This window comes from Carettochelys insculpta, chromosome 16 (assembly GCF_033958435.1).
Source record: "Carettochelys insculpta isolate YL-2023 chromosome 16, ASM3395843v1, whole genome shotgun sequence".
Lineage (NCBI taxonomy): Eukaryota > Metazoa > Chordata > Testudines > Carettochelyidae > Carettochelys > Carettochelys insculpta.
This window is the reverse complement of record NC_134152.1, coordinates 30,097,836-30,118,758: the sequence shown is the minus strand read 5'-3', so window position 1 is coordinate 30,118,758 and position 20,923 is coordinate 30,097,836. Positions and strand designations below refer to the sequence as shown.

Genomic DNA, 20,923 nt, shown 5'->3' with positions numbered 1-20,923 from the left:
ACTTTAGGCAGAGACGCCAGGTTGGGCCTCAGCCTGACGTTGTTTTTGTGGAACACGGTATAAAGTGGGTCCACCATCAGGGCCCTGAGCTCTGACACCCTTCTAGCTGAGGTAGTGGCCACCAGGAATGCCACCTTGTAGGTAAGGAACAACATAGCACAGGAGGCGAGAGGTTCAAATGGGGGTGCCATCAACGCAGACAAAACCAAATTAAGGTCCCATGTTGGCAGGGGGGCCTGAACCAGTGGTTTGACTTTTTCCATTTCCTTCATGAACCTTTTTACCACTGGGTCTGAGAAGACCAACGACCTCCCAGCCCCTGGGTGAACCAAGATTGGCCGTAGCCCCTCTTTCACTTTCAGGATTAGGAAATAGTGGGAATAAAATCCCTGTCCCCAGAACTCCTGGGATCGACCTCGGCCCCGTCTTCTCTTTCTACGAGGCAGCGGGGACTTCAGTGCATTCAGTACACACGCATTCAGTACAAATGGCAAATTCTCATTTATGACCAGCTGCCAGGCTTTTTCCCCTTCTTCTCTTCCCCAAGACAGATACAGCAGCTTGTTTTCTTTGGACCACAGCTTCATTTTCCACAATTAGAAGTCCCAGACACTATAACAATCTCCATGACAGGCAGCAAATGATGTAGAAGCCTTTTCACAAGTGAGCAGCAAGCACTGGGTCAAAGTACCGGCTTGTAAAACAACTGAGATCCAACAGTTTCTGGCCCACACCAGTCAAAATATAAGAGGTAAGGAATCCTCCAACAGATTCTCCCTCCTCAGCCTCAGACAGCCTAACCCTAAAAACATAACTCAAAAGAAAGGCAGGTCCTTGCACGTTGAGTACTTTATGATTACACTTCTGAAGTTTGTCTAAATAGCAAACCTGCCAAACCAAGCTGGATTTTGAAGCAAGGGATATGTTTCGGAGAACAGGTCTGCCTGGTTAAATACCAAAGAAAAACAAATCAACAAAACAAGCCACAACCAGGGAAACTTAAAACTACCCACAAAGATTCAATTTCTTAGTACTTCCCCCTGCTCCAGTGGGTCCCCTTCCAAAAGGAAGTGAGACCAGTCTGCTCTTTACTGAAGCACAGATCAGGAGAGCTAGAAGGAAGAGGAAATGCCTGTGTTGCTCGTGAGTCCTCTTCAGCTTCTTCTCTAGCACATGAAATGAACCATGCACTGGTTGCAGGCTGAACACCTGTTTTTCTTCCAATCATCCTTCCCACCAATTCTGGGGAGTCGTCAAGTCACCAGGCTGAGTATTCTCCTCTCACAGAGTACTAAATGACTGTGATGGAGTGGGGGGTGTATGTGTGAGTCAGGCTGGATGTCTGAGGCAAGCAGCAGCTCCCAGTGGCTAAGGATGACCCTGGGGCTACAACTGGCAGATAACATCTCTGCCTGAACAAAGAGCAGGGAGGAGCTGAGCTGGGGTTTTGAATCGGGGGCGGCAGTTAGAGGGAGGAAAAGGGAGAGCTGGAAGGCAGCCAGCCTGAGGAGGGGGAAGCTACACCCCAGAGGGGCACCCCTCGGGGTCTTCCCCCCAGGACAGGTTGGAAGGACTGTCTCTGGCTGCTAGGCTGTTGCTTCTGTGAGAAACTGGACATCTGTTGCCTAATAAACCTGCTGTTGTACCTGCTGAGTGAGAGTCTCTCCTGCCAGCGGACGGGGTGCAGTGCAGTTGGACCCCTGAACCCCATCACAATGACCAATGCAACACAGGAAGTCCAGAAAATGACATCTCAGAGTGCTTTAGGAACTACAGTTCTTAATCATGCTGGAGCAATGGAAAACACATGAGACCCTGGAATATGAGGTAATGGGGTAAATGAAAAATATACTGACTAGAACAGGACAAATAACTGGACAACTAAACTTGGTACTAACTCAACTTTCCCTATCACAGGCTTACTGAAATAAAACATTAAAATTTGGATTAAATCCCAAGTGACCTGAACAGATCATTTGCATTGCATTGTGAAAATATCAAAATTAGACTAGAAAAGCATCTGTATCAGGGTCAGCAACCTTTCCGAGGCAGAGTGCTGAAATTTGACCTTTTGACCTCTATATACAACCCAGGTCCGGTGATACCTTTTAAAATCACTAATAGTCCTACTTACTACAGCTTTATTAATAAACAGAGTTGCAGAGTTTTACCATGTAGGTGGTTGTTGGTAGCATTAGCTGGTCTTTTGTTAATCCACAGGTGTCATGGCTTTGAGCAAGCTCCCACAGGGCTGTGTGGGGGCGGAGGGGTTGGGCTGAACTCCCACCTTGTGCGCCAATGAAAATCAGCTTGTGTGCCACTATTGGCACCCATGCCAAGGGTTGCTGACCCCGATCTGAACTTCCGATAATTTAGTATATGCATAGTACACTTCATAACATGCAAGTGTCTGAACATCTAGCAAGTCAATTAATTTGGTTCCCCACTAACTAGCCACACCCAATATTATTTAAAAATGAATATATTTTAAAATCCTACCTTTCGTTACTTATGCCAGGGTGGCCAAACCTACCGACCCTCCAAGTCACATATGACAATCTTCAGAAGTTCAAGAGCCGGGATATACTTGCTGGGGCTTGGGGCTTCAGTAGCAGACCTCACCTCTAAAGGTATGTCTACCCAGCAGCCTTATTCTGAAATAAGTTATTCCAGAACAGATATTCGGAAATAACGCTGCTACACACAAAACAGCATTCTGTATTTTGAAATACAGCCTCTACACACGCACAGAGCCTTTTTTGAAATAGAGCCATTGGGCGCACTATGGCTCATTTCAAAATAGACGCTATTCCCTGTCTTAACAGTATCTATTTCAAAATAGCTATTTTGAAATTCCTTGTGAAATTTGGGTTACCAATTTCAAAATAAGACAGCCGCTATTTCGAATTTATTTCAAAATAGTGGTTGCGTCGTTTAGACACTAGCTATTTCAAAAAACTGCTATTTCAAAATAACCTTGCTGCGCAGACCTACCCTAAGAGCTCCCTACACTACAAAGACAATCCAGTCTGAAGAGCTGGCTGTGGAACCCTGAAAATATGTTCACAATGGATGGGACTAATCTATGGCATAACCAAGTCTTCTAATTCAGTTGATTTTGCAGCACACTCGAAGAATTTGAGGGTTACAAGATGTGTTATCAAAATATGTTTGTCATGGAGCACCAGAACATGAAACCCTACATCAAAGGTAGTCCGATAACTTCCGAGATTTACTGTGACAGGCTACGTCCTGTCTGTGAAATACATCTAGCAGCACACAGTCTCATCCACAGAAAAGTTATTCAATGCTCCAAATCCACAGATTTTTTTTTTCTGCCTGACTCTGAGTGCCCTGCTCATCAGGACAGGCTGCTTTTATCACCTTCCTACTGGCTGAGACCTATCTAGGCTCCTTTTCCATCTTAGCACCAGCAAGACAGAGCATAGCAGTGATTTTTAAAGGAATTCTGAACTCAGACAAGAGGAAATAGCACCAGGGTCTCTGAATCTCTTTGTGTCTGCTGCCAGCCAATGTATTTTCCCTTGAAGAGTCACAACTTCAAAACACAAGATTCAACCACATTAACAGATGGTAACTCCAGGAGATGATGTACCCCTGACTAAGCAAACAGGGATAATTTCCTCCTACAAACGGGGAAGGTCCTCACACTACTGTGCTGCTGAGACTGGCAGATTTCATTTTATTTAAATAAAGCTAATTCCCTCTCTAGGTAGTGCACTTCTGTCAGAGAAAAATAAATTGGTTGGCGGAAAAAAAATTAAAAAGGCCTGCAATGGAGAACCAGCAGAGACGCAAGCTAAAATGCAAACAAAGTCAGAACAAGAAAATGGAGTCAGGAGGGCAGGGTGGGGACTATTTGTTTTGAGCAATGTGTGTGTTAGTTCCTACAGGTACAATACCACTAACCCACACAGAAAGCATGGGACGGATGGAGGGGCAGGGGAGTGGCAAGGGGCTACTTTCCAAAAAGGAAACAAACCCGACCTAGGAGCTGCAAACTACAACAATTTTCCACCAACCAATCAGGAAAAGGCAAGCCAAACACACTCCAAATTTGGAAAGTAAATACTGGAAAGGGAGGGGAGCTGAGCTAATGAAAATCTCCTCCCAACACGGAGGGAATAAACAGGGAGGGTAAGGGCTCAGGCTGAATTCTCTCCAGGCCTTGAAAATATATTCTTCAAAAGAGGACAAAGGCATTGCTGCAGCTAACAACATTTTACAGCACAGTGACCCACCACAGGCAGAGGGAGAGGCCACACTACCATTCGCATTGTGAAGATCCTGTTCATCTGCTCAGCAAAGAACATTCACTTTCTTTAGGAAAAAAAAAATAGCTCTCATTCACTTCCTGCAACACAACAGACAGGATATGAGGGTGGAGAGAAGACGAGTGAGGAGCAGAACAGGGATGTTTACAAACCTGTCAGCTCCTCCCCTTCAAGAGGAACACAAAACTAAAGGGGTTTGGGCAAACAAAACCTCATAACTCTTTTGTGGTTTTTGAAGACTCTGCCGGATTTGCTTCTGCTAAGGCAAGTGGATGCAAACATCCGTTGGTGAACTCTCTTACTAAGGCTGAGCAAAATTCAGTACTGCTATTTCCACTCTCCCGCTATGCTCAAAAAAAAAAATCTAGTGGAGTCAAGTATCAGCTGCAGACATATGCTGGAGTCAAAGATGCACCCTGTGTTAGTAACCTAAGCCACACTGTGATGCCTAACACACAAAATGACTGAATGGAAAACTAAGTACCATATGTTGGCAACAAAACTACCCTCCCTCCTCCAACTCTGCTGTAACTAGCCTCTTTTAAAATAGGCTGATATAAGCTAAGAATGTGGCTGAACAGAGGACGCAAACCACACCCGCTACCAGTCTTCTCCTCGAGTATCCACACAAAACAGCACTGTAACTTTGCAAAAAGAAAAACAATGTGCTTCCAATCCCAGACAAAGCCAAACACTGCCTTCATGACACCAACGTTTATTCAAGTTCTCATATACTAAGTTCTTTAGACCTACAAGTAAGAGATCCACTGCGTATTACCACATGTTACGAACTGGTGAATCAGATAAACAAACCGAAGCTATTGCAACAACGTACTTTGGTTGTTTTGACAACTGCAGTTTAGTTTATAACTATAGAGCGCTCTATTTTAACAGCAAACTTGCTTAATTTTGTGCAAGAAAGGAACATTAGTATTCTGAGACCACACTTTGGCTTTTTACTATCAACTCTTGCCTAAGCAACAACGAAAAATTATTTGACTTTCTGATTAGCCAAGCTTCTGAGTCTTTATTAACCTACATAATGCACATTTATCGACACTAAAATTTCTGATGTTTATCAGTGGGTCAAGTGTCTGACCAATACCTTTCCTTAACCTTCAGCCTAGCTTCAGTGAACATGCCGGCTACAATGAAGAGGAAAATATAACTTACAGGGGAAAAAAATGAAATTGCTAACACATAATGTGACACAGCAGGCAAACAAACATAGGAACATCTAGGGAGCGCTTAATGGAACAGATCTTCCTTACACCATCAAAGATGTAGTGTCATTCCATGCCTTTTCTCATTCTTTAATTTTCAGTTTTATGTGTTTATTAGACTAATGATTTCAGATCAGCAATGTCTACCCTCCACTCCCAGGACCTTCTTTTGAGCTTAAAATGTCTTCTATGAGTTGGAATATCACTCTTTCAAGCTATTTTAACAGGGCATTTCATGTGTTAAATATACTGGGTAGCCAATGCTAGGCTGGTGCCTGGAAAACGTGTATGGCATCTCCAGCAATGACATTAAGACCAGAACCTTATCCACAGTCTATATAGCAAGCACCTTACCTGATCGTGCCAGTAGGGGAGGGCAGGGGGCTGACCAAGCTCCGGAGATCCGGCTCCGGAATATGTATCTTCAGAGGTGATATCTGAGGATAAAGCGGCCGAAGGGGAGGTGAAGATGCTTCCTCTTTCACTTCATCTTTATGGTATAAAGATGTGAACTGGATCTTTATGACTGTGCTAGGGAATCGGAAAGTACACCTGTAAAAGGGGAAAAGAGATAGAGAAAGGATCAATGTACTGAGCATAAACCAACCAGATGGAACATGCAAGTCCGTGCAGACAGGTATTCTCATTGATCTGTGTAGCAGTAATGAATTAATACAATAAGAGTTTAGACCTCTCTCCATTACTTTCCTCCTGGAATCCTAAATCACTAGCATTCATGAACCTACAGAATTCCTGTAAAGAGAAGTATTATGCCCATTTTATACATGCATTAACCGAGGTTTGGACAAGTTAACTTGTCTTTGCTTTTGGCCAAGCCATGAAATCTATGGCTGAATGCAAGAACAAACACACAAAATGAGCTACTTCAAGGCTTCTGGCTCAAACCACTGTCAAAGATCCATGCCAGAATGTTTGCATTTTATTGGCTCTGCTGCACAGAAGTATAAGTAAGCCTTATGCAGTAAGAGTATACATTTTCATGGTTGTGTGCAGGCTACCACTGTGCTTGTGAAGTAAAAAAGCTTCCTTCTGTAGATGCCAATTCCTTGGGGGGTGAGAAGAACTTCAAGTAGCCTATTTCCCAACCTCCATTTTCATACCTCCAAGACACCCGAGGCAACATGCTGCAGACAAATACTTTGCTGGGTGTAGCTTGTTACAATCACAATTTTCATCAGGTTACAAAAATGCCTAACCACAATCAATACAAAGTAGAAGGGCCAATAAGGACCAAAGACAGAGCAATAAACACTAAAAGCTTTTACAGTGTGACCCAAACCGTTATCTGCTACGTGAAAATGATAGTCCTGTCAGTAACATCTCTCAGTTCATATCACAGAACATGTGGCAAAAATTTACCCATTAAACTGCATGAGACAGTGTGCTGGCTAATGGTTTATCATTGATCAGTAACAGAAGAGCTTATTTAGTGACAGATACTAACCCATGCAGTCCAAAGAGAAGTGACAAACAGAGCCAGAATAGGACTCAGTGAGCAACCAAGACCTTGCTAGCACTCCTTCAATTTTCTCTAGTACACATTTGTCTCACAAACTGCAATACAGCCCTAGAGAAGCCCTGAGAAATTCAGTGGGAAGTAAACCATCTGGTATTTTTCATGTTTAAACAGAACTTTTTTCATTTAGTGTTTAAGTTACCTCCAGCATTTAATAACGCAAGTGTAATGCATTTCTAATTAGGCAATAATACATAAATCAGTGTGAGCAATCCACTGACCATAACCATCAAGAAGGCAAGACAGAAATACTGTGTAGCAGACTTCACAGTGGAAAAAGCCAGAAGAATCTAATTATCCTGAGGTCTTGTCTACAGCAAGATAATGAGGGAATCTCCCACCATTTCTCTAGCAGTAGCCTGAAGCAGCTTCACATGCGCTAGCAATGCCAGGAACACTACAGCAGATTAGGCACCAGCACTGTAACTTTGGTGTTACTGTAAACCCTCAAAATACTTGGCTTCAAGTTGCGTGTAACTTGCTTTAACGTGAGTTAAGCGCAACTTGAACTGCTCTGCGGCTGTCAGCCTGCCTAGCTGCCTGCATCTGTAGGCAGCCAATTAGGCTAAGAGCCCTTCTCCCTGCCTTTTGGCATGGCTGTCAGGCTGACAGCCGCAGGGCTGGGGGAAGGCAGGGAGAAGCAGCCAGGAAACTGACCAGCCCTAGTGGGCTATTCAGTTTCCCAGTTCCCACAAGCAGCGCCACTTGGTTCCCAGATCCCCACCCCAACTTGCATTAAAATTTGAGTTACGCGGGGGTTGCAGGAACACAACTCCCACATAGCTTGAGGTTTTACTGTATTAAACTCTGTAAATTAGAGGACATGGCGGAAAGAACATCTGTGACTGATCTACAGTAGTTTTTCTATTGCTAGTGTTGATGCAAGGAAACCAATTTGCTGCTAGAATCGAGATGGAAGATTTCCCTCTGTTTCTTTCTGAGCACATCTCTCACTTTTTATCCAGGGTGCTTTTTAGGAATCATCAATGAGCAGTACAGGGTTTGCTCTGAGGGGAGTGAAGCTCCTGTTCTTCATTTTGTCTCCCACGTGAGGTTGCTCAGTCAGTATTCAGGAGCCAGGAAGCACAATGGCTCTGCTGAATAGGGCAGAAGCTTGTGCTGTATTGAATGCACTTCAGAGGCCCTGCCACCTACACTCAGCAATGCATTAAAGAGAGAATTAGCACTGGCAATACAACCCAGTCATGTTTATTTAACCTTTCAAGACCTGCTGCCCTGCAGTTTTGCTAAGAGAAAGCAATTTGACAACAGATTAGTATTACCACCTTGCAGGGGAGTAAAAGGCAAAGCCCAGCATGACCAACCCATAACAGGGCTGTTGCAAGAACTCGCAGGTTAAGCTTTTTCATGCTCCATGGGTTTCCTCACAGAAAACAAGATATCAAAGTGCATTGAACATCACGGACTAAGGCTTGACACTAGTGAATGCAATGTTTACACATTTTTAAACCTCCTTAATGGGGACAGATCAGCCTTTATTTCAATATTAAGGAATTCTCTACTACAATACCAGATGTCCAGTCTGTCCCTCATTTTGTGTCAAGAATGAAGAAATATACAGTTACCAGAGCTTTTAGTGGTTCCAAGCTGTTGCTGATCTTAATAGGTTTAATAGTACAAAGCCCTATGGCATTATTATACAAGAAAGACGCATGAACAGCAGATATATATGCTAGGTCAGTGTTTCTTAAGTTGTGGTCTGTGGAACACTGGTGTGACATGAACAACTTGCAGGTGTGCCACAAATGTCTGACACTTTTTTGGCATCATACACTGATGGTCAACTGACTCACAAATAGGAGGGTAACATGGAGGTGTCCTACTTACTCCTTACTGAGTGACTGCCAAGAAGATGATATATTTTCTGTTATTAAAACCAAATAAAATGTTACTACTTTATTACTATGACACCTGATTACATTATTTACCTTTGGTTTTGCTGTATATGTTGCTGTTTGGGTTTTTTTTTTGCCTGACAATTTTTTAGAGAAAATTTGCATAGGTGTTCCAGCTAAAAAAATTACTATTGTTTGGTGTTCTGTGGTCTCAAAAAGTTTTGGAAACACTGTGCTAGACCTTCTACTTCAGCCTCATCTCAATGGGCATCTGTGTTCCGGAATGACTTAATCCACTCCATTATCTCATTTCTCTACCTCATTTCTTCATAAGCAGCCCACTTGTTCAGTTTATTCACTAATCCCACACTGCTACTCTATCAGTAGTGCATATTAGCTATCTAAGATCCCCCTTATCCTTCTTGTTTCCTTTGGCTTGCCTTATATTTTTTATGTTTTCTAGAGAACACTGTTTCTGTATTTTAATGCTGCAGCCCACAATCAAAATAAATGAGGTGCAGAGAATGAACTATCCCAATAAAAGCACATTTAGATCAGGATCATTTAAACACTGCTTTGGCTTTGTGGTCTCACCTGCAGTTTAAGGGTGCTGCTAAATTCACGTACAAAAAGAAGGGTAGAAACAAGAGGACTGTGTCCACAGCAGGTTGGCCCAATCAAGGCAAGTCATGAGCCAGATTGGGGAAGGAAGCAGTTCTGTGCTACAGGGACGCACTCCCTGCTGGCACCATTGTCTGCTGGTCTCATTGGCTGGGAATCATCTCCCCTCCTGCCCACACCACACACACCTAGCCCACTCTACAGCAGCCCCTTTCTGCACAACTGACCCCTTATTTTTGGCCCCACACCCAGCCAAAAAATCAAGCCCTGAGGTTAAACCCTAAGCCTCAGCATCTCTCTCTCTCTCTCTCTCACACACACACACTTATGCATACACAAGCTAGGCAGCCCCCTAGCTTGGGCCGAATCCTCTCCCCCACTCAGCCTTAGATATTTTCAGCAGGCATCTTGGACGACAGTAAATGGGGGTTTCCTGCTACCTGGCCACTCCCTCCCTTTGCTTGGTTTCCCCCCTTTATGTCCCTTTTGCCCACGGTGGGAGTTCTTTGTGCTTAGTTCAAATTCTTTCCCCCTTGAGTGGAAAACTACCAGACCCAAAATGCATCCCAGTATCATGTGGCCTGGCCACATGTCTTTGCAGGACCAATCACAGTTTGGGCTTTTAGGAAAAGCAAAACCATTTCCAGTATTCTCTAGATCTGAAGAAGTGGGTCTGTCCCACAAAAGCTCATTGCCTAATAAATTATATTGTTGGTCTTTAAGGTGCTACAGGACTGTTTTGTTTTGTGAAGATATAGACTAATAAGACTACCTCACAGACCATTCACAGGTCACTGACTTGATTGCCAAGCCATCAAGTTCCTGAAGTATCACTAATGGCTTTCATTAGAACACACGGACTAAGAGAACAGGTTTTCAACTTAATATTTCTAACTTTACAGACAATACATACATACATACATTCATTCAGGGGATCATGAGCTCTTGAATGATAGGTTACATGACCTGTTTTGCATAAAGCATGTTCAAGTTATGCACATTCATAAGCCAATTTTCACAAACCATGGGGTGGGCCATGATGATAATATTTGATTCATACTGTACATGCTCCTCAGGGACTCCTACTGGCCAATATTCTTTAATTGTTTTTTAAAGAAAAAAGACCACTTTGTGAAAGCACAGATTAGATACAAGAGAACAATGGCCTGCTGAAAGAGGGCCAGCTTCTTCAGATGCCTTTGAAATGCCCAGCTGAAATGACTGCAGACCACATTAATGCCCACTAGTAGTATCTGCCAGTTCGTAGCAGACTGTCACAATACACACCATAATTTACACCTGAATTTCCTTTTGAACAGGGATTCACATGCTTTGTAATAGCCAAGAGCTGGTTTGTGTGTTTTTGTTTTTTAAACAGCTAGGTCTCTATATAAAGGCACCTCCATAAAAGCAAGCCAAAGAAAACCAACTGTTCAGGGCCTACATAAATCCAGCATGATTACTATGTTTCTGCCACATAAGCAACAGAGAGGCTACAGCAGTTGCATCGTGGAGATGGCTGCGGCCCTTGTTTGCAGAGGTGTGGGTACTGCTGGTATCATCTCACAGAAAAGGCTACAGCTTTCCAAAAAGTTCCTTGCCATCCTCACCCTGGACCATACAGCACACAAAGCAACCTTCATGTGGTGAACCAAACACAGTGACCACAAGCATTTCATCTATGTGACACCTGAAAATAAAATGCTAGGACACACTAAACTTAACATAAAATATTCACGCAACCCCCTGCCCGCAACAGACTGCAAGAGAAATTGTTTGAAAGTAAAGAAACCACAATGAAAAAGTCTTTACCACTACAGGATTCTATACTGAACTGCAGTACATTATTCAAAACAATAAACTAGAAAGAGAACACTACAGCCTTGATTTCTTTCTTAAAGCACACTGTGTGGGCATTTAAGACCCAACAGCTCTTGTTAAGCTCTGATACATAATGGAAAAGGGGAGATACACTAGAGATTGAAAGGGCCAGGAAATAACGTTTGAAAATAAAAATTAATAGTATCGTTCATAATTCAAGTTAAATCATCACAGAAAGCAAGATGACAAAATGAAAATGACAGACTAGATAAAGAACACGCAGTCTTTCACAGTCGGTGTTTGTCAGATAGTAAGGAATGAAGGGAAAATATAGAGCAAGAGCAAAAATTGTAGGTCTGCTATACCTTACTTTTGGGCAAGTCAGTGTCTTCTTTGCTTGTCCTCCTCATCTTATAACAACGCATGATTAGAAGCAGCATAGCTACAGCAGAGCCACTTCACATCCATGCCCACTCAGACGAGGGCCAGAGCCCCCCAGAGCTTCCAGGCTAAGACTCCTGACCTCAGCTTGGTGCCCATCAGCTTGGCCACGTTGCTCTCCGGATTCTGTTGCACGGTGCTGTTCCCTTCTCCAGCCCTAGCACTGGTCCTGTAGGGGGTGTGTTTCACAGAGCACATCTGGGCGGGGCTAGTGCTGGGCTTGGAAGCTGGAGAAGCAGCCAGCAATACCAGCAGGAAAGCTGCGTGACGAGGCTGGCAGACACTGAGTTGGAGGTGGAACTCAAGCCTCGGCAGGACTCCCTTCTCCCCCAGGTATGTGGCTCACAGCTCAGGTGCACCCTGGATGCCTGCTGAGCAGTAAGGAGAGGATGGGGGGAGGCAGGCCCCCCATCCCCCATGCTCCCTCTTGCCAAAGCATGGGATCTCCACTACAGCCCCTCCCCTTTCTGTTCCTCTCCCCAAGGAAACAGATCCCTCTCCCTCCACCCCCGTGAGACCTGGATCCCTCCTGCCACCACTCACCCCCACAGGACACCAGATCACTTACTGCACATCTGATCCTTACTGCCCCCAGTTCTTCCTGCCTCTCCTGCCCCTGCACCTTCCACACCTTTCCTTGTCATTGCCCCCCATAACTGCCCAAAAGCTGGGGCCCACCCACTTTTCCTGTCCTAGAGCTACAGGCTGCTCAGAAGGTTCAGAAACAAAGAAGTCTGAATGCTACTGGCATCTGCATTTCAGAGTGGCACTAGGACTGCCAGTGCCCAGTTTTCAACCAGAATGGCTGGCTGAAAAGGAACCACGGTAACTCCAGTCAGCACTGCTGACTAATCTGTTAAAAGGACAGTTGGCGATGCAGCAGGACAAGGCAGGCTCCCTGCCTGCCTTGGTTCTGTACAGCTCCGAGAAGCAGAAACAGGTCCCCCTTCTGGCTCCTGTGGACAGGGGCAGTAAGGCTGCTCTGCACACTGCTCCCACCCCGCAAGTGCCAGGTCTGCAGCTTCCATTGGCCAGAAACTGCAGCCAATGGGAGCCGCAAGGGCCACGTCTGTGGACCGGGCAGCACCTCTGCTTTTGCAGCTAGTGGGGGAAGGGAGGGGACATGCTGCTACTTCTGAGATCTGCTTGAGGTAAGCACCACCTAGAGCGTGCACTCCAACCCTCTGCCCCATTTCTGATCCCCCTGCTACCTTCTGAACCCCTCAGCCCCCAGCCTCCTGCACCCCAAATCCTTCATACCCCACACCAAAGCCTGCACCCTCTGCTGGAGCTGTCAACACTCTGCAGGGAACTAGAACTGAACCACAACCAAGTTAGCCAAGCACAGATACCTCGCAACACAGTTGCCATAGCTAGACTGCTTATCTGTGGTCAACTTTCTTAGCCTGTTGCAGATGTAGCCTTAGAGTCATTAAAATAAATAAAATTAATTGTACTTCCATAACTGTGCCTAACCACAGTGCAAGTATCAACCTACATAATCAGCTTCCTGCAATGTCTTCACTAGACTCCTTTGTCACATTAATTATTTCAATTTACCTGGAGATACCAGATACTTTTACAGCAACAAAGAGTCCTGTGGCACCTCATAGACTAACAGAAAAGTTTTGAACATGAGCTTTCGTGAGCACAGACTCACTTCATCAGATGCTGGTCTTGGAAATCTGCAGGGCCAGGTATAAATAAGCCAGAGCAAGGGTGGGGATAACAAGGTTAGCTCAGTCAGCAAGGGTAAGGCTTACTGCCAGCAGTTGATCTGGAGGTATGAACACCAAGGGAGGGGAAGCTGCTTCTGTATTTAGCCAGCCATTCACAGTCTTTGTTTAAGCCTGAGCTGAGGGCGTCGAATTTGCAGATGAATTGTTGCTCAGAAATTTCTCTCTGGAGTCTGGTCCTGAAATTTCTTTGCTGTAGGATAGCTACATTTAAGTGTGCTACTGTGTGGCCCGGGAGATTGAAGTGCTCTCCTACGGGTTTTGGTATATTGCCATTACTGATATCTGATTTGTGTGTGTTTATTCTTTTATGTAGAGACTGTCCAGTTTGTCCAATGTATATAGCAGAGGGACATTGCTGGCACATGATGGCATAAATTATATTGGTAGATGTGCAGCTGAATGAACCCACGATGGTGTGGCTGATCTGCTTAGGTCCTGTAATGGTGTTGCTGGTATAGATATGTGGGCAGAGCTGGCAAAGAGGTTTGTTGCATGGATGGGTCCCTGAGCTAGAGTGACTGTGGTGCGGTGTATAGTTGCTGGTTAGGATTTGCTTCAGGTTGGCAGGTTGTCTTTGGGCAAGGACTGGTCTGCCTCCCAAGGCCTGTGAAAGTGGGGGATCATTGTCCAAGATGGGTTGTAAATCCCTGATGATGTGCTGCAGAGATACTTTTACAGGCTGGTGTGGACAGTTCCCACACATTTACCTGAAACTACCAATGATTTTCCTTTATTCATTCCTAACATAAAAAATAAACATTTTAGCTTGTGTGGGGAGTGTCCACATCAGGATTTACAAAGGTGTTAAATACAACAGATAACTGATAATCTATTAACTTGAAATAAAAATCTAGTCAGTATCAAGAAAATTTAGTCACATCTATTTATGAAAACCTGTTTTCCCCAAGTCAGGAGATAGTAATCCATCCTCATTGTGTAAGGGAGCAATAAAAAAGGAGAAGCCTCAATCAATGCAAAGGAAAAACTACTGATAAAATTTAGACATTTACCCGATGCCAATCTAAGACTATCTAGGAACTGCAATGATCTGTCTCACTTTGACCCAAATATGAACTTACCCCTTTAAATGCTGCCTCCAAATTAATGGGGAACCATTTTTGACAAGAGAACTAACATTTCAGATTAACATTATCTACTGAAACAGGACTGTAACCACACTTTTGATCATTAGGAAAGAGGTGAAATATGCATGCTCAGTACCTCATTTGATAATTCACTTCTATTGATTTAGGTTTATCTTCTGCATATGTAAAATAATTTGTCCTTTTTGTGACTAGATGACTTCCAAACTTCTTCTTTTAAAGCCTAGTATAGTTTGTGCTAGTTGAATCCACAGAAGGTCAAACACAAAATGTTTGTCCTTTGCATTCCAGTAGTTCTCACAGCCAAACCAAATTTTGTCTAACTTGGCAAAAACAGATTTGCTTTCAGCCTGAGTCTCAGCATGGATAGCACCATCCCTGAAAGGATTATTTCTGCCAAAGTCATTGCCATTCTAAATCAGGAGGGCTGCAGTAAAGCCCCTTCAACTTGAAAGCGAGATTTCCTAGCTGGACACTATAATGAATGGTAATAGATAAGTATATTGCAAACTCATATACGCCTCTGAATAAGTCATCTATGGGAGAGTTACGTTCAAATACCTGTTTGATATTATGCAGATTCCTTCTCAGGCCTTTGTTTTTTCTCTACAAGCAGAAATTTGTCTTAAAAACCATTTTATTCCCTAGACTTACTTCCTCTGCAATACCTGTGAGAAACTAACTCATCTACTTAACTGATTCATTTATTGAACTCTTGAGTGAAATGCTCATTTATAGATGGGTGGGGGGTGTCAAAGGTCAGGAAGGAGAACCATAAAGACAAAAATGCCATTACACGTATTTAAACTACAGATAAACCCAATGTGAAAAATAAGGCACATGCTTATCACCATCATAATCAATGTACCTATATGATGGATGTGTTTTCCATGTGTCTCATGATATTGTCTGCTTCTTCAGGGCAGGGACAGTTATCAGCCCCTGGATTTGAAAAGTATAAAATTAAGGGTGGAAGCACCCAAAATGTATTAACATCTGGAGGCAAAGGTCCAATATTTTTACCACTACTTTCACTCACTTTCCTAGCTCTTAATATCCAAATTAAAACCAAAACCCTGCCTATTCATCTGCATACATAAAGCAGAGTAAAGACTCATTCTCTGAGTAAGTCGATGATGGATAAGTAATAGAATCATAATTTCAATGGTGTCACCCTCTACGATGTGGAATGAGGAAAGGACAAAATAAAAATTGCTTCAGCGCCATCCCTGGCTCCCATGTCCAGCTCCTCCAATTACTGGAAATTTGGATAACAATATCATTGAAAATGGGTCAAACTTGATCTAATTTGAAATTCTATTGTCCTGTGGGCACACAATGGCATCAAACATGACAAAATTAGAACAATTATGTAGATGTATGTACACCTTTTTATAATTAAACCTTTTTAATTATACTTTAACACAGGAATGTATTGCTTGGATGAAAAACAAAAAGACACTGATCTTCAGTTATGCCAGGGAAGTTAACCTTGACATGTAGGACTGAAAACATATACCTCAAAGTCATCACCGGCATTGTCTGTCTAGGGCATCACTGCTAGACACATTGACCCTTGTCTGTATCACACTACCATTTCTCTGTACAAGGCAGGCTACTGACCAAATATCTGCAGGGTGTAAAATATCTGGTCTTTGCATACAAGCATTTGATTAGCTGAAGAATTGATTTGGGAGTGCATAGTATTTCACATACAACTGGTATGATCAGTCCATCATATCAGACCTACCCATGCCTAACATGGGCATGCAGTTTTGGATGTGCTAAACTGCCTACCCTATTGAAAGCAGGCATAAATGCACTCTGTGGCAATTTCTGTTTTCTGCTCCTTGCAAAGCATCCACCAATGCAGTTCTCCCAAGTGTTGTAATGTTGGTCTCCAAATGGTAAGCTCAATACATGAACCACAACCATGCACTGATGACCTGTCTTACAGGGCTGTGAGGTGCAAAGTCGCAATAAGCAGTCCTGACAGACTGATAAAACCAACTTTCAGGGTGGTGTGGCAATATGCGAAGATAGCTGTGTCTTTATTCAGTAATTTCACCTAACTGAAATGCTTGATCCATTCTGTGATATTGCGGTTCTCCATGATGCACAATAAGTCACTGACAGCAGAGTGGCCTGGAAACTTGAAACATGTCTCTCCAGTCCTGTACCCGTTGGGTAACGGGCTCAAAAACACACTCATATGATTTGCAAAGGAGACACTTACATAGTATTTTTGAAGGGCAATTAGAGTTCAGATATGTGCTTCTACAGCGCATTATATTTTTGTCCATGAAAGAATCTGGTTCACAGTATCGTCACTCTAAAAAATCCCCTGAACTCAGAAACATCAGCATCCATCAACAAAGGAGTCAATTCACATATCACTGAGAAAAACAAGAGCAGTTCATGAGGATGTAGATTCAGCCCTCTACAACAGACCACCAGACATCATTAGCTGCTTAAGAGCCCCAAGTTTCATAATACATTTTGAATCAGTTCCACACGTGTATTTGTTCAGGCATTCTAGTTAAGCAACAAATGTTAATGGACCTGAGCAATCAGCAGGGCTAGCAGGATACCTATGTGGAACATTCAATCTGGGATCTCATGTAGCTCCATGTGAAGTTGCATTTTTCTCCAGAAATTGTGTGCTACGGATATCCAGAATGCCTGGATTATTTGAAGTCTTTTCTCCTTTTTTCCTGAAGCTGTTTGATTTATTTAATTTGGCTGCCTCTGGAGTACATCCCACATTTGCACAGTAAACAAGTGAAGTCAAGGTTAGCAAGTATAGAAACTGTTGCTATTGTTGATTTAACAGCTGCACCCATGAAAATAAGACTTCTGGACTTCAGAATTGTTGGCCCTTGGTAGGAAAGTTAGTCAGCCATGAAGCTCTTTCAAGGAATGGTTCTTTGCTGACCCAGGCAGGACGTGATATAGGAACTGGTCCCCAGTAATACGCTTCTGATATCAAACTAACAGTAGCATGAAGCGTGCCTGTTAGACTTCCTTGAAGATACAGCAGATGCTAAATTACTGGCCGCACAAAATAAAAGTCCAGCTACAACAAGACCTGGGGGAAATATACATCCCTCAATTCTGTTCCATGCAGTGAAGAACTCTCTTTGCAATTCAAGTGTTACAACACAGCACACTGTCTGAGTCAATGAAGAAACAAATCCAGTGCAGAAGATGCACAAGGAATTTGTGACAGGGTTTAGAATGAACCGTTGAAGCAACAGCCACTTGTAGTGGTAGATTACTCATATGTTGCACAACTGTGATGCATGTACTGACAACCTTTCACTCAAGCACTCTTACGTGAGGCTTTACAATGAAATGGCAGCTTTATGCTCCACTTGCTTACTGTCAGACCTGGTCTACGCAATGGGTCATCTTCAATCTACTTCAGCTACACTATTTGCACAGCTGAAGTCCATATACATGGGGCTGCTCTTGTCAATGCTGACTCTTCTCATCGTTTTGGTGGAATACTGGAGTCGGTGCAAGCTCAGAGACAGATTTACTGTGTCTACATCAGACGCAATAAATCAATGGCTGGGGGATCAACAACAGCAGTGTTGATCCCCAGGCTAGTGTAGACATACCCTCACGCTTCCTGGTGCTGGATTCACTGTGACCACAAGATGCACCATTTCCAGCAGCAGTACAGGTCATGCAGTATTATTTTTTCCAGTTTTGTATCAGCAGGCAAAAATGCTTCCTGCAAAAATTTAGCAGCTGCAAACTGTCTTAATATTATCGACACTACTGTTTTTTTATGTTTTTGATAGCACCAAGTGTTTTACAGCTTTTAGGGATATGCATCTCTGTGATTAACTTCTGCGGATAGGATTGCTAAAAACTACATCCCTATCCCACACTTCAGCGTCAATAAGTGCTTTAAGAGCTTTTCTGCTATCCATTTGTCCCTTTTCAATTCCATTCAAAGCACATATTTCTCTACAGGTAGTCTTGGCATCAGCCATCACCACCACTTTCCCATCCATTAGAGCTTATGCAAGATAATTTATGAAATTTCCACCAAGTCAAACAGTTTGCAGTAGTAAAATTAGTATTGATTTCTGTTTGCCTTTACCTTTTGACACAACACATGTATATGTTCTTGGGGTAGCACTCAGTGTAATTTAGCACATCGCAGCATCTTATGCGTGGGCATCTTTTGGGTCAATGCACCTACTTTTTACTTTACTGTCCATGTAACAGTTCTTACTAACACTGACATCTTCATACAGATTTTCACGTTACACTGTACCTACTGGACACTTTGAGGCTTCCAGATTACCAAAGACAAAAGTACACTCAAAATGCATGCCATGGGATCTAACGCAAGGCAACTTCAACTTTTTCCCCTGCTGCCCGCTGCACTTCCTCAGCTTAACAAACTTCAGGTAATGGGTGCACTTTTTATGGCATATATGATGCCACCAAGCATTGCATTTAACCAGCTCCTTTACCACTGTATTCTCCAAAGATTCTGCGACCAGTCAGTGCTGCCTCCTCACTCTTGCTTAAAAACCATCAAGTGCAAAGTAAAAACAAATCTTGTGATAAGATATTTTGGGATTGTAATAAGTCCTGTTATGTAATTATGTGCGTAACATTTCCATGGGGATTCCACTAATTCTTGGCTGGCTGCTGACACTTTAACCAGCGTCCCATTCTCTCTCTTTTGGCAGAATCAAGTTGATAACCAATATCCATGAATCAATTTTTTGCCAATGATAACAAAACAATTTGAAGAACTCTTTTCCTTTATGTTAATGTAGTACATTGAAAAAGATAATCAGGTGTTGTGTTACAAGTATTAACTGATAAATGGTGCTGTCAGTCAAGGACCACAATTTAATTCTGTGATAAATGCATCTGACCTCCGTGTCTTATGAATAACTTTAAAAACATTCTCAAATACATATCTACTTCATTGTTCTACATTTCTCACAGCTGGTACCATTTGTGGGAGAAAGGGCTTGTGAAGGATCTTGCCAACAAAACTGTGTTATCAACTACTCCCCCAGAGGACCTGGAGCTTGGGGGAAGGGCACTGGGGAACTGGGGGAGGTGAAAGGAGAGCTGGTGGAGTGACGGCAAGTGCCTCCTGCCATGCCACAGAGGGGAACAACATTGAAATTATGATACTATAGTTGTCACCAAATGACGTCTCCCTTGCCTTGTTATCATTCACTTACAGACAGGAAGCATATTTGTTCTTAAGACCAAAATCTTTGTTATCAAACAAGTGCATAACCACAGAAATCTGCAGCCCTCCACGTTACTCATTTGTTTGACAAAAAGATTTTGCTCTTAATAACAAATTTATTTTCTGACCAGCATCTTGTGGCTATTTCTCTGGTGCTAAATATGGAGGGGTGGTAGTAACTCCATCATTAGGCAGTCATGATGGTAGAAGTAGTGTTGGTGCAAGCAGCACTGGCTTTTCTGGAAAAATCTCTACTGCTCTCAGCTAAAGCATGAGCTAAGACAGTTGAGTTCAAGAGGTAGAGGCAGGAAAATCTAACACAGGCAGTTTTCCCACACAGTGGAACTAAACAGCGTTCCCAGGGCCAAATGGCAGCCAGACATGTTATTGGAGAAATGGAGAGCCTGAATCTCTCAGGAAACAGGAATGTATCTGAAAACAGCAGCACCGTACTCTGCTGGTGCCAGTCATTGGTATATCTATAGCTTGCAAAGGATAGGGACAAACTTCAGCTTCCTGAAAAAAGCTTGATGAAACCAAAAACCATTTTCGTTATTCAGAAGACGTAGGGTAAGTGCCATTTGGAAACATTATCCAATATAGTCAATGAAACTTTAGTATCAGAACCTGTAGAAACTACCAGTAAAATAAAGAAAATAGACTATATTAATATAACTCTATTTATGCTAATAAAATTACCGTAGCAAAACATCTCTCAATAAAGTTATGACAATTTCTATAGAACGCAGATGTAGATGGAGCAAGAGTGGCACTGAGCCCTGTTAACTAGCATTAAAATTAACAGGATTTTATTTATTATTTGCCTTGTGTGTGTCCCATGAAGTCCATTTTACATGATATGAACGGTCACACTTAACATTTCAGTTGCAGACATTTGCCTGCCTGGTGCAGACACCATACAAGTTTTTCTTACCATGCTTCTTTCTAGAAAAGGCTTATATTATATTGGTGATCGGAAGAAGGGCTTTCGAAAACTGGGGGGTCCTTTCGGAAGGTCCCATCTCCACGGGCGGCGCACAATTCGAAAAGC

The 20,923-nt window shown here is 43.0% G+C and overlaps 1 protein-coding gene across 2 annotated transcripts in view; it reads right to left on the bottom strand.

Annotated features, from left to right (window-relative positions):
* FOXK1 (forkhead box K1) overlaps positions 1-20,923 on the bottom strand; it is a 70,104-nt gene that overhangs the window by 26,899 nt on the left and 22,282 nt on the right. For both annotated transcript variants that reach the window (XM_075010479.1, XM_075010480.1), the window contains exon 2: positions 5,873-6,070. In XM_075010479.1, the coding sequence (XP_074866580.1) occupies positions 5,873-6,070 (198 nt within the window). The remainder of the gene's footprint in view (positions 1-5,872; positions 6,071-20,923) is intronic.